Source organism: Falco biarmicus, chromosome 2 (assembly GCF_023638135.1).
Source record: "Falco biarmicus isolate bFalBia1 chromosome 2, bFalBia1.pri, whole genome shotgun sequence".
Classification (NCBI taxonomy): Eukaryota; Metazoa; Chordata; class Aves; order Falconiformes; family Falconidae; genus Falco; species Falco biarmicus.
Window position 1 is genome coordinate 12,367,515 of NC_079289.1, and position 14,520 is coordinate 12,382,034.

Consider the following 14,520-nt stretch of genomic DNA (forward strand, 5'->3'; position numbering starts at 1 on the left):
GGAATTAAAAAAGTTGTGGATTTTTTCTGCTGAGCACCACAATGTCTAATGGCAGTGGCAGCTCATGCTCTGCCCCTAAAGTCTTCGAGACTACAACAGAGCTGGCCTGCTTCCCAAGAGACTACTGCTAGTGTACGTTAAATATTATAATGAAGAGTCTGGGGAAGGTTTGAATTCAAGGATTTAATTGGGAAGACACTGTAAGTCACATTATCTGTGATGCAGATAAATAAAAAACCCCAATAAAAGAAATAATTAAAATAAACCAAACCAAAATGAAATCAAATCAAATCAAATCAAATCCCAACTCCACTGTCCAAATCCCCTTCATCACTCTGGACTACTACAGGAGGAATGCCAAGTGTAAGCATGGGAGATGGCTCTCCTGTTCCACTTGAGATGTGGCAGGGAGTACCTGAAATGTTCTGTTTCAGGCATCATTTTTCAGGAAAAATGCATGCAGGTAGTGGAATCATAGAATCATAGAATGGTTTGCATTGGAAGGGATCTTTAAATACCACCTAGTTCCAAGCCCCCTGCCATGGGCAGGGACACCTCCCACTAGACCAGGTTGCTCCCAGCCCCATCCAGCCTGGCCTTGAGCACTGCCAGGGATGGGGCACCCACAGCTGCTCTGGGCAACCTGTGCCAGTGTCTCACCACCCTCATCATAAAAAATTGTCTTCCTTAAATCCAGTCTAAACCAACCTTCTTTCAGTTTAAAACCATTTCTCTTTGTCCTTTTGCTATAGGGCCTGGTAATATGTAATTAAGTGTTTCTTAAAAGTCCCCTTTAAGTATTGAAAGGCCACAATAAGGTGTCCCTGGAGTCTCTTCTCCAGGCTGAACACCCCCAACTGTCTCAGCCTGGCTTCACAGGAGAGGTGCTCCAACCTCTGATCATTTTTGTGCCCTCCCCTCTGGACCGGTTCCAACAGGTTTTTCTTGTGCTGGGGGCGCCAGGGCTGAAGGCAGAACTCCGCGTGGGGTCTCAGGTGAGTGGAGTGGAGGGGGCAGAATCACCTCCCTTGATTTTTTGCCCACCCTTCTTTTTATATAGCCCAGGATACAACTGGTTTTCTGGGCTGCAAGCACACGTTGCCAGCTTATGTCCAATTTTACATCCACCAGTACCCCTAAGTTCTTCTCGGCAGTGCTGCTCTCCATCCCTTCACCCCCCAGCCTGTATTGATACCAGGGGTTGCTGCAACCCAGGTGCAGGACCTTGCACTTGGCCTTGTTGAACCTCATGAGGTTCACATGAACCCACTCCATATGCCTGTCAAGGTCCATCTGGATAGCATCCCCTCATCCTTTAGTGCAGGGGTCCTCAAAATATGGCCCGCGGGCCAGATACGGCCCCCCCAGGGTCCTCAATCCGCCCCCCGGTATTTACAGACCCCCCCTCCCCGCCCCGCTGGGGGTTGGGGGGGGAAACCAAGCAGCCGCAGATGGCTGCCTGCCACTTCATCCGCGTGCCGACCCCCTGTTTAAAAAGTTTGAGGACCCCTGCTTTAGTGAATCAACTGCACCACTCAGCCTGGTGTCATCTGCAAACCTGCCGAGGCTGCACTCGATCCCACTGTCTGTGTCACTGACAAAGATATTCAATAGTATTGGACCCATACCAATTCTTGTGGCATCAGCTGAATGCTGAGAAGATACATGTCAGCATCATATTATTACCTACTTTTTTCATTCCGTGCTGAAGTGGCTGAAAATTAGAGGCATTTGAGTTTCTAGATCAGTTTTCATGCTTTTGAGAATTCCAGACTTCTCTGCTCTCAAGTGGCAAGGGTGGTTATTACTTAATATTACTGTACCGAACATTTTATTCAGCCTAAACTTTAGGTTTAAAATACCCTGAGAGTCCTTTTTAATATCTGTGTTTGTCTTTTCTGATTCAAACACATACTTATCATATCTCTGCCTTTCTCAGTCTTGAAATGGTGGCAACTAACTCCTCTCCTTTGCATTTTTTAGCTATTTGCCTACTATAACACTTTTTTTAAGAGAGATTTTCCCCAGCTGCTAAGAATCTGTAAGCAAAGTGCTGGTTAAAAAACACAGCACCAGCTGCATCCTCACTGGACCAAGATTTGGAGGAAGGCTGCCTGACAAGAAGCTCAGATGTTCAGCCTGTGGTAGGAGCTGTTTCTGCAGAGGAGAATGCTCTATCACAGCAGCTCCACAGGAGGACAACTAGACACCTGCACCCAGTAAATCCATACCTATCGAGCCACATGCTAAAGCAACTACCCAAATCAGAAGTGCCCATGCACCCCTATCACCACGGCCACAGCCCAGCTGACATCCAGGAGGCTGCTTCTGCTGCATCACTGCTTCACCACACCATGTTTGACCTCTTGTACCAAACAGTCGTTCTACACCAGGGCTGGGACTTCCCTCCTTTCTATTTGTGCATCCAGGTTTATCAGCTATGCAGGCTCCCTGGGCCAGCGTACTTCAGGTCTGTGACCCACGGTTTGCCACGGGTCACAGATGCTGTGACCTCTGCTGCTGCTCTGCCAAGGCTGCCTCACAGCCAAGCCCGCTGGCTGACCTGCACCTGCCTTCCAAACGGTGCAGCTGCAGGCAACGCGCCTGGACCCTGGCACAGGGTACACCAGAAAAGGTATAGACACTGGGTAACAAAGAGAATAGAGTGTCACAGAGATACAAATAATCACAGAAAAGCATAATAATAAATTAGGTATTATTCTCAATAATAAATCTTTTTCCAATTATCTCATCGTGTCTCTATAGTCTCACAGCTAACTGTATCTACACTCCAGGGAGGTTGTCTTCAGGGAGACAAACTGGGATTTTTCCAGCCCAGGAAAGCCAAAGGCCCCAGGCGCTGGTGGTGTGTGCAGCAAAACCCAGCAGAAGGGCACCGTACGGCTAATCCAGCAGCTGCACCAGCCTAAGGGCTTCCCAGATTGTTCATAGGTCCTGGTGAGTCACTGTCCCCTTTGTCCCCTGCAGCAAGACAGAGGGCAAGGGGTCGAGGGGCTGCAGGGAACAGACCTCTGAATAACAGCAGCTGCCAAATACAGCCTGGCACCATCTTCATTCCCTTTCAAAGTCTCTGCATAATTCTACATGGAGAAAATTAATGAAACACTAGGAACGGTGTTAGAAACAGAATTAACATTCATAAATTCCTAGAACTTGTAAATTAATTTTCATAGGTCTGTTATGATATTTTTCAAGGAAATAGAAAAATAAGAACACAGTATTGTCAATACAAATAATTTCACTTTCGAATACAAAAAACATGGCACCCTTTAAGTCATGAAACTTGCAAAGCCAGCCACTCAAGATTTCGGAGATGCTAGCATTAACTTTACCTACATGCACTTAATCAAGTTCCCTTATTCATACGCCAGATGATGCCTTCTCTAAATGCAAGAAATTTTTCCACAAAACTCCTGTGCTCAGGCTGTGTGGGTCTCGTGCAACGAGCAGCATTTCAGTGCCTCGCGTACTCTTCGTTACCCCGTAGGCACCACTCCGCCGCGTTTGCAAGTCTGCTCCGCAGGCACCTGCGTGAAAGCTCCAGAGGGAACAACTGAGCCAGGTTTAAAAGCCTGACCTACACTGGTAGCCAAGGACATGGCTGACAGCAGCCGAACCAGTGAGCTTGGGGGAACACACTACCCCAGGGCCAGAGAGCCACGCTCCGGTAACGCTGTGAGCAGAGGACTGTGGTGCGATGACAGGAGGATGGCCACAAGGTCACAGCATGTCCCCTGCACCCCTGCTCTTCCTTCACCCCAACAGGGGGACAGTCTGTGTCTATAAAGACACTGGAAAGGAAGGGAAAAACCAGCAGGCCTTGCCTGAAGTTTATGGAAGCAGAAGCAGGCAAGATTTTGAGGGAAAAGATAACAAAACTAACCATTAACCCTTGAAGAGTACAAAACACCCGTCCAAAATCCAGTTCATCGTTGTCAACAACAAGGAACCCAACAGGCATAACGAGGGGTCAGTAGCCAGCATCCCTGAGCTCCGTGTCACACCAGAGTCAGCCTGGCCAGGCCACCCGGACGCACACAGGACTTGGTGCTTCCAAGGATGTGGCTATGAGGGTGAGACCAGGGAGAACTGACTTGCTTAGGAAATTCGGAAAGTCAAAATGACCTCCCCTTTCCATAATGCCTCATGGCTAGCTCTGATTCATTATATTCCCAGAGGGGAAAGAAAAGCCTCCCGACAGCATGATCTGGAGCAGCCAGTCCCTTCTCACGCCAAAGACCCCCCCAGGCTTGTTCTTGCAGGTCTGTTTTTCTACGGCTAGCTACTAAATCATCTGTTTCAAAGCACTGCATAACACCAACATTCAAAAGGTCACAAAAAGCCACAGCGAGCAAACACACACAAAAGAGAAAATGGAAGAAGATAACATCCACCCTGTACACATATCTCATTTTATCATCACTCAGACCATCCCTTCATGCTCACCAAGGTGGCATCTGAATGCAGTTTACATACCAATCGCTGTATTCACATTTTAAAAGAACCCTCTGGTCTGCAACAGAGCTGGGGTAGAATGAGAAAATACCTGTGAAGCCTGGGCACCCAATTTAGATTACCCAGGACCTGATGGTTTTGGAAAAATTCCGATCATACTGCACTTTGTGTGCTCAGAACACAACCCCCACTGATTTCAGAGGCACCAGTGAATGCAAAATGTTTCTCCGGAATCCCAGATCAGCTATGAAGAAAATGAAAAATAGCTAATTAGGAAAGATGCTCATCAGAAACCGCTGTGTACCACATTAAGTACGTTGTAGCACAGTGTATTATGTACAGTTTTCAAGGGCACCGTTTCTAGTGCATTAACCATGTCCTTCTCTTGCAAGCTTCTGTCCTATTCTCTCTAAAATTTGTACTGCTGCTGGCCACTGGCCACTGGTTCATTCCTGGACAGGCTGTAAAGGCTCACTGTCCAATTTGCCTCTTTTTTTCTTTTTACTGGGTCCATCCCTCCTGTGCTCTGTAATTGAGTCAAACAGCTTCAGCACTTCTTATGGCCCTGCTGTGCCCAGCTCCAGGCTTGGGCAGAGCCTGGAGGAGGGAGGTTTTCCGCCTGGTGCAGGGGTGCAGGACCCAGAGCTGTAGCTGCAGGAGCCCTGCTCAGAGCCACCTGGAGCATTTGATTGGGAAATGGAGGATTTTGCCTCCTGGAGTTACAGCAAGGTTCTCTTTGAAGAAGGACAACTGCACCCAAAAATGGTGAATCTGAAGATGTTACCTTCAGCTTCAGAAAGAACATCTTACTGAGTTCAGACGAGTCCCTGGTCCCAGACAAAACTAGATACAAGGATCTAACTGCAGAATCCATTATAACATAGGTATGTGCTGGGAAACAACTGCACTGTGTTCATTGAAAGGGGAAACAAAAGACCTCTGATGTAAATTATGGCTCATTCCAAAGGGTTCTGGCTTGTCAAAGCTGTATTAAAGCACTGGGTAGGAGACCATTGCCTGAGGCTCACCTCTGCTGCCAGCCTGTCCGTCAGCTCCCATCGACCGTTAACCCGCAACCTCTCTCACACCAAAAGCTCCCTCAGATGGAGCTGCCAGTATATCCAGCAAGGCCAGTAGGACTAAGGTCCATACACCAGTCACAGTGACTTCCCAGGAGTCCCCAGAATGATGGGATGACAGCTGATGCAAGAGCAGTCACGGCAGCATGTCCTGCTCTGGTAGGGATACCGAGAGACATTTTGCCCTCAAAATTTTAGGTCCTTTGGTGTCTCATCAGTCTTGTCCCTGTGGGATGTGCAAAGTGTAAACTCCTGCCTGTGTTTGATGATGGTAAGTACTACAAATCAAAGACACCATGCTGACAAAACTGAAAAGCAATGATTTACGGGCAAGAAAGCAACTCTGGACACCTAACTCAACTAGAGTCATTATCAGACAACAAACAATAATGGCAATTGAAGTAAGTATTTGTGCTTGAGTCTTTTCAGCTACCGATTCATTGGAAAAAAGAATAAAAGAAGTGACAAAAGAAAATAAAGCATTAAAACGTAAAGGGATGAATTCAAAATGCAAAAGAAAAAATTTCCCTCCCCTCTTTGATAAGACTGACAGCAGCAGGATCACACTTTGAAAACGCCTTGCTTTAGTTTTCTGAGTTTAGTCCCCCAGCCCCGTGCTCACTCGGCTCCCTGCAGCTGGCAGGGGATGCCGGCAGGACAGAGCCACCATAGTGTTGGTCTGGCAGAAGCCATGAGAGGCATGTGGAGATGCTGTGAAGGATCAAAGCAGAAGGTCAAGCTACCAGCACAATCTAACCTTCAGAAGCAGATTTCCAGGCAAACTTTTTCTCTCCAGTCATTTGTGACCAAGCAGAGAAAAAAATCCTGCAAAATGTTGGATACTATATGAAGATTTGAAACATCGCATTTCCCTAGGGGCAGACTCTCTAAAAAAACCCAAACACACAAGAAGACATTTTCCATTCCTGAGCCAGGTGATTCCATAGGTAAACTCAACTGTAGCCTTGACCATTTGCTTCCCTGGGTGAAGAAACGATGCTTTTGGGAAGGGTCTCTTGATCTGCTTTCACTCTCCTTTTGCCCCAGACAGGGATGCTCTTCCGTTCATTGCTAGCTTCTAGCTAAGAAAAGCCATTCCAGAAACCCAAGTAAAGAAAGATTTTTATTAATGAATACAAAACTACAAAGACGTAGCCTTCAGAATAGTTTTGTTCGGCATTTACAAAACTTGGGACAAAATTAAGGTGGGAAGAAGAGAGCGTTGGCTCCCTGTATCGCCGTTCCTCACACCAACCCCTGCCCTTGTGTCCTGCCTCTCAGTCCCTTCTTCCCCCTGCTGCCACCACACGCTCCCTCCCCTCTCAGCTTCCTCCTCAGCGCTCTTCTCTCTCCTCTTTGCTACCAATGAGTGAACATTTGCTGCTAGAAACTGCACATAAACAGACCATTTTTATTTTGACTGAGGGAACCGAATGTAGTATCTAATTTGTTGCTTTATCCCTTGCCCATATGTGCACACATACACTTTCCCTCTCTTGGAAAATACTTTAGTATCTGGGAGAAATGTTTTAATAGTCAAAAAGAAATAAGATGACTACAAGGGGTTATGAGGGACCCCAAAATTAAATTGGAGTTTGTGATTACAAGAAAGGAAGAGGCAAAGGGAAAAATGAAAAGATAATGTCCAATGAGTGGACTTTGGAGGCGGTGGGCTAACTTCCCAAACTCTCCTGAAGAGGGTTTCCCAACACTACCAGACCTCTCTCTCTTGTGGCGCAGAAACGGGTCGAGGTCCTTGCTTCTCTCATGGCATGTTAATTGAATTCTTCTTATAGTGAACACATAGGTTAGGTCTTGTGCAACCAAAATGGGAAATGGGTCTGATTTAGAGCAGTTCAGAGTATGTCCAGGTTACTATGGTTTTAAAAATACCCCTTCACCACTTTCCTCTTTGAAATTCATAGATTCGTAGGTACTTAGCATTCCCAAAGGCTTATTTTCTGGTAAATAGTAGAATTTCAGTTGGAAGGGACCTGCGATGATCATCTAGTCTGACTGCCTGACCACTTCAGGGCTGACATTGCAAATGTTAAGGGAGGAAAAGGGAGCTGGTTTACGGGGCTGAACAGGCAGCAGGAAAGGTTTGATTCTGCATATCAGTGATACAGAATACTCTGATCCATGGGGCCTTGATAAAGGGGCGTAAAACAGCGCTGGATTCAAAGTGAGAGACTGGTAACACCTTGTGACAGCCTAGCTGCAAGGAGTGGCAGGCATTTCAGTCTCTTTAAATACTCGGTGTGAAAAAGCTGCACAAGGCTTAAAATGATTTCAGAAATGTAAGTGTATTACAGGACATCGGGAAAAACAGGGTTTCTTTTTATTTTTTTTTTTCTCTGCCATTTATAGCCATTTATAAAAAGAAGAGCTTTCTCTCTTCACTGCTGGCTGCTGCAAGTTGAATGTGGAATGGGGCACCCTTGTGTGACATTCAAGCTAATTGAGAATTACTGCTTTCCTGTGCATTACAAGGTACAGCTTTTGGAATGCCCCTATTTTTTGTTATTCAAAATCAGCTTTTCTTCTGCTAAGAACATTAAGTTCTGCAAACTACTCCAGACAGTTGCAGCCACATGAATTTTCTTGCCCACCCTGAGAAGGAGATGGCACGCTTGTCTTTAAATGTACCAGAATTGTGCTATCACTAGAGGCTACCTTGCAGAGAAATGTTCCGTTTGTATTACTTGCTATCAGAGATATCATCTGTTCTCTCAAAGCAATTCATTTATGTACTGATTGTAGAGAGCTAGCATCTTAGTTGGGATGAAATGTCCCGAACACCTGATCTGAGAAGTTCCCAGGCACTTTATGGGATAAGAGAGCAACGTTCAAAGGCAAATTAAAATGTTAGAGTGTGGGATCCTTTAGCTGCCACTTGACAATAATGCAAAGATGCTCTGATCGAAAGGTCCTAGCCCAAACTCAGTCTCGTGTGTATTTACCCATTCTCCAACTATGGGTGGTATGTCCGACATTCTCCAAAGTAGCTCTTAGGGGTTTATTTCTCTATTTGAAGAAAACCTGTCTGAATATTCATTACTTTATCTTAGGAAAGAAAAAATCTGTGTGATTTAGCACGGGCAGCAGATGCCAAGCGGACAGGTTGGTGTTCACCATCTCCTTACACAAAGAAGAGGCATCCATTTTTCTTCTACCCTACCTAGAAAAAGTGCCTGCAATGTAAGGGACTCTTCTATTTATCAACGTCCATCTTACCTCCCACTTCTCTGAGGCTGTTTCCACAAAACCCCAGGATCTGTGAAACACATCGGTTCATTCATTCTGAACAGATCTGGACTTTTCAGACGCCAGTTCAGAAAGGATGCTTCCTAACCAGTTGCACTGGATCTAAGCCAGCAGCCTAAAGGTCTACATCTCGATCATTGCCGTGTTGCTACAAAAAGACTTGGAAAAGGGGAAGGGAGGCCTGATGTGATTAGATTCTTGCTTTAGTGTTTTAAGTACCAGCAAAACACACACACAGCCCCAGCGGTGAAAAGGCTTAGTCATGCAGATAACAGCGACATACATGCAAAGAGTCCCACCCTGCAAGCTGGCCCAAAGTCAAGTTGACAAAGAGAGTTCCCTCCCTCCCGGGAGGAGTTTGCTTTCTCCCCTTTAGGGACTTCATGCCACTATCATCAGCCTGCATCAAACATGCCGCTCTTCCATACTACCTCCTGCAGAACCTCCTGCTTGGTTTTATCCCATGTGGTTGCACAGATTTTACAGGGCCACTGTTCAGCTTGCAGCTACTATCGGCTTAACCACAGAGATGTCTGTCTTTCCTGACTGGATGTTGGAGGCTGGTGGAAGGACATGGGGGGCCTGTAACCTCCTGAAGTCGGTGTTTTCTGGCCAAGCCAGTTGGTAGGACAGGACTGTGGAGGGAAGCCGCTGTTCTGTGGGCCTGGGAGGTTTTCTGCACATGTTGAGCAAAGCCTTCAGTTCTGATCGGAAGCTGTCATTGAGCCAGCAGTAGATGAAGGGGTTGTAGCAGGTGCTGCTCATTGCGAACCAGTGGAAGGCGAAGTACAGGGCATTATTGGTGTGGATGGTCTGGCTGGAGAGAAGGACAACGTAGCAATTCAAGGGGAACCAGCAGACTGCGAAGAGGATGACAACAAGCATCAGCATCTTTATGGTCTTCTTATTCTTTTTGCGAAGGGCGAAGTACTGCTCAGTGGTGACATCCCCGATGACATTGCGCAGCCAGAGTTTCTTGGCCACCGTCATGTAGGCAGCAGAAATGATCAGAAGGGGCAGGACATAGAGCAAAATGAAGGTTGTTAAGTCGAGGTACTTCCAAAAGAGGTCAGCAGGCTCGGGGAAATCCGGCAGGCACAGGCACCGGGTAACCTCCTCGCTGCAAGTGAAGATACCAGACAGGAGGTGAGAGAGCATGGGGCTGGCCACTGCGGGAGAAATACATCAGGAACGAGGAGGCAGATGCATGAGGGCTCCAGCCATGAAGCCTGGAGGCAGACACCTCGTTTAAGCACGTGTCACAGTCAAGCAGAAGTCTGCTGTCCAAGGACTTCAGCCTGTGAGCAGCCTATGAGCAATATGGTGATAATTTCTCATAGGCATTCATGACCTTATGATAATTTTATGAATTTCATCAGTTACAAAATTTCCAGCTGCACAGAAGCAGGTTTTTATTGTCTGTGCTTTGGCAAACACAAACGCAGTATCTGCACACATTAAAGATCCTTCCCTCATTAAAGCACTTTCCAAATATCAAGGCTCATAACAGCATTTTATGGAACAATTATGGGACAAGCAGCTGAGGCAGGTTTTTTCACTTTCCCAGGGCTAAAGAGTAGATTAAAACCTGTTAGGTTTTAGGTTTTTTCCCCATTCCTGGTCTGCCCAAACAGGTCAAATTGGTACATCGTGTAAAACACCAGTGTCTAGAGGGGCCAGGCCAGACCCTCCAACTCCTTAGCCTATTTCATGGGATTAGTGTGACAGAATAAAGATAAAATAATTATAAGTAGAAACAAGGACAGGATATCAGCCATTGCAAAAGGAATCTGATGAAACTTATAGACTAGATCCATATTTGGCTGACCTCAACATAAGCTCAGGGCTTTCAATAGAAGATGCCAAAGTATAACCACTGAGAGTTTGGCCTCCAGGGAGGCTGTGGAGGAAATCAAGGCACAAACTTACCTGTATTCAAAGGTAAAGAGTTTCTGGTAGATAGCATGTGGTAGGGAAAAACAAGTTGCCATGATCCAGATTACTGAGATGTAGATAACACCTTTTGCAGTAGATATGCGAGGTTTCAGAGGGTGCATTATAACCTGTGCAAAATAAACGAATATTCAGGCTTATTGATATTTCAGGAAATAATTATATCATTTTTTCATGTGGTCTTTCAGCCTTAAATCTATTACTTAATGTGGAAATTTAGCATGCAAGCAGCACAGTCTTCACCCAGCTCCCATTGACTGTAAACTGTACATGAAAGCCTGAATTTTTGCTCCATGGAAACAGGTAAAGATGACAGCCCTACCCTCACATTTCAGTATTTGTGTCTAGGTGGGGAAAACTGGGTACTGGGGGGTCTTTCACACATGTTAATTTCCAGGTTCAATTTACTTAATAGCAGAAGAATGGTGGGGAGGGGGGGAGAAAAAAAAAAAAAAGAGAGGAGAAAATAGTCTCAGACTCTTCAGTATTGGTGACCCAAAGAAACACAGGTTTGTGATTTGTCCAGATCTCCCTGGGGATGCTTCTGACAGCCAGTGTATTTTCTGGAAATGAGAAGCTTTCTAGCAGAAAATGTCAACTGTTTTGTGTGGTTGTTGGATGACTCCAAACTGATAGTGCCTGACTGTCCGCAGTTTTGAGTCCATTACTCAAACAGCAAGCCACAGCTCTGCTAATGACCAACACCAGTGTGCTACAGCCAGCTCTGCAGTGTCTGGGGTAACAAGGGGTGAGACGTCCCAGAGCAAAGGGAGACAGAGCTGCAGAAGCTAACCGGGATGTCCCGACATCCATGGTGCTGGGCAAATCACCCCAGAGGAGAGCTGCCCGCGTGAATTCCAGTCAGGATCTTGAACTTTCTCCTTGTTTGAGAGCTCCTGGACTATCTACCGCAGAAAAGCTCCTGTTCTCCAGCTGGAAGCAGTCACAAGGCAATGGACATCTCCCATCTCCCACTTTGATGCAAGGCATCATAAACCGGGATACGTTAAACCGGGAGCTGAGAAGGAAAGGACACAGGATCATCCTTTCCCATTTTAATTACACCCTCCCAAGCTTTCCATCTGTCCTTCAGAGAGCTCTCACCTGGTGCCTGTCCAGGGCAATGGCTGTGAGGGTCAAGGCAGAGACGTGGAGGGAGCAGTACTGTGCAAACCTACTGACATGGCACATCCCCTTCCCAAAGATCCAGGTACTGTTCACAAAACGAGCCTAAAACCAGAACACCATTAGTTTTGTGCACCCCACGCACCATCTCCACATGCTTATAGATATCTGAGACACCTCTAGCACATAATTCCTTGTGCTATGTAAAAGGTATGTTTAAAATAGCAGGTATTTTGTATAATTGTTTCTTTTTCTGGCTTCTGAACCCTGAAGAGGTACATTAGTGCTGCTGAGTGGCCCAGCAATGCCCTCCAGGACAGTTCCGCAGCACGGTACCAAAGCTCTGTTCTGTTTCATCCACAGCGTGTCCTTCTGCAGCCTAACTATTGAGTCAAATCATTTGCGTTTCCCTTTTAAGACCTCCTTACAGGATAGGGCTGACCTATACATCTTATCTCACTTTAAAGGAAACTACAGCTTTTCAACACAGCTTGTCAAACGATGGTGAGCATTAATTTTTTTGTCGAGAGGCTCATAGTACTACCTTAGAAATACCTCAGAGAGGGGAGGGAAAAAAACAGACCAGATACTACAAAGCACTAAGTAATCACTGTGAGGTGATTATTATTCAAGTACTATCTTGAAAGGACCACTTTTAACAAATGGATAATTTCAAATCTTCAACTAGATGACAGGGATTAGAGAAGAAAAAGACACATTGAGTTTCCCATAACTCAGATCTCTGTGATTTGGACTGGACAGGTATCTGCAGAACATCCATGCACTGCCTATAGTGGCGTAAAAAAGAAAAGGTCACTGAAGTAACTGATGCCTTTACAGCACCTGTGCCCCAGTCTTACCAGCGTAAAAGGCGTGTTGAGGAGCGTGATCATGATATCGGCTACAGCCAGGTTCACAATAAACAAGCTAGTGGCAGAGTGCATGCGTTTGGTCTTGATGACAACGTGACAGACCAGGACATTGCCGAAGAGGGAGAAGACAATGATGAAGGAGTACGCCGCGATGAGCAGGACTTTCACTGTGACGCTCTGGGACTCCGCTCCGTACCGGCTCCTGCCCACAAAGCTCTGCCAGTCAGCCAGGCTGTCATTATCCCAGGGAAAGAAACCTGAGATGTTCGGGATTACAAAAGTCTTCTCCAGGCTCCCGTTGAGGGGCAGCTTTCCCAGCATTGCAAAGGCGTTAACCACGTCAGGGAGGAAGAGCCACACAAAACAGGACAACATCTCCGAAGCACCGCTCTGCTCCTCCAGTTTGGAAATAACTCATCGGCAAGAGCAGCGCTCACGCCGTCTCGCTCAGCCCAGGGGCTGCAAGCACAGCATGCAAGCAGCAGGAGCGGGTGGATGCTCCTGTCCTCCACAGCCTGTGCTTCTCTCCTGCGCAGCTCGCTGCTACTTTTGCTCTGTCTGCCGGCTTTATACCCCGAGGCGAGCTCCGGGCTGGGATCTTCTGCAGTCATTGGGCTGCATGACATTATTTCTGCTCTGACGTGCTGCTTTTCCACACAGTCACGCTCCCCCAGGCACTACTCCAAGACAAGCACATCTGTGAGAAAGGCAAATCAATCTCTCCAGTCATCAGCATCCTTTTTCGCTACAAGCAGCCCAGCTTAAGCAAATTCTGTGCCGTTTATAAACCAGCAGCATGTGTGGCAGCTCTGCTCTTTTCCAGGACACCATTCAAATTTTAAGCTGCTTTAAATATCTGGCAGGCAAGCTTCAGCCTATTTCACAGCATGACATTAGGGCGTAAAAGATGAACTGTGAATAACAAGCCAGCTTACTGTACTTAACAGTATTTTTCCAAAGACCTTTTTTCCCCTCAGAGAAATACTTCGGCTTTCCCTTGGCAGGGATTTCCTCTTGGCTGAGGGAATAAAAGTTCGATGCAAAACTGTGCTTTCTAGCTTTTGTAGCAATACAGAGGTGGTTACAAAGAGGTGACTATACAGGACAGAGGACAGGAAGGGATGTCCCACCCCAGTGAGTCCACTATCCAAAGCAACAGGCAGCATGCGCTGGACCCAAGCATTGACGAGACAGCAGCATGGGTTCCCTGTGCCTTCGCCCAAAAAACAGTAGGAAAGCTAAAATGAGTATCAGGAGACAGAGCCACAAAACATACACAGCACAGAAAGACGTGCCCCTCCTCCACAAGTGTACATGTAAGGTGCTGCCCCTCTGCTGGGGAGATTTGCTTGGGCGGCAGAGCGGGTTTTGATGGTTAAAGACTCTTATGTACAATTAAAAGGCTATTATCTGAAGAGCTTATAAGCTGGTCACTTACTGGTGAAAATAACACTTCCAGAAGACGGTTGTGACTCCCCCCAGTGAACCACTCGGGCTGCTTTCCCCTCACCACTGCTCAGGAGTTGGAATGTAGCAGGACAGGTGGTGTAGCCAGCCCACAGCGCTCCTCTGCAAAATGCTGCTGGCATCTATTTCTTGTCACCTCTCCCATGCTGTCTGTGTGCGCTTCTCTGCCTCACATCACCCCTTCTGGTTTAGTTTGTATTTAAACATACCCCAGTATGAACTGTCTAAACAGGTCACCTTGTGGTTGTTACTAGAGAACAGGCTGCAGTGGATTTGTCAGC

At 46.6% G+C, this 14,520-nt stretch overlaps 1 protein-coding gene across 1 annotated transcript; it reads right to left on the reverse strand.

The window, feature by feature from the left end:
* Positions 1-6,665: 6,665 nt before the first annotated feature.
* Positions 6,666-14,490, reverse strand: GPR83 (G protein-coupled receptor 83). Its single transcript, XM_056328155.1, has 4 exons — positions 12,761-14,490; positions 11,880-12,005; positions 10,752-10,885; positions 6,666-9,942 (listed from the first exon to the last, which is right to left on the reverse strand). Exons 1-4 carry the CDS (start codon positions 13,145-13,147, stop codon positions 9,318-9,320), a joined length of 1,272 nt encoding a protein of 423 aa, XP_056184130.1. The 5' UTR covers positions 13,148-14,490; the 3' UTR covers positions 6,666-9,317.
* Positions 14,491-14,520: the final 30 nt, after the last annotated feature.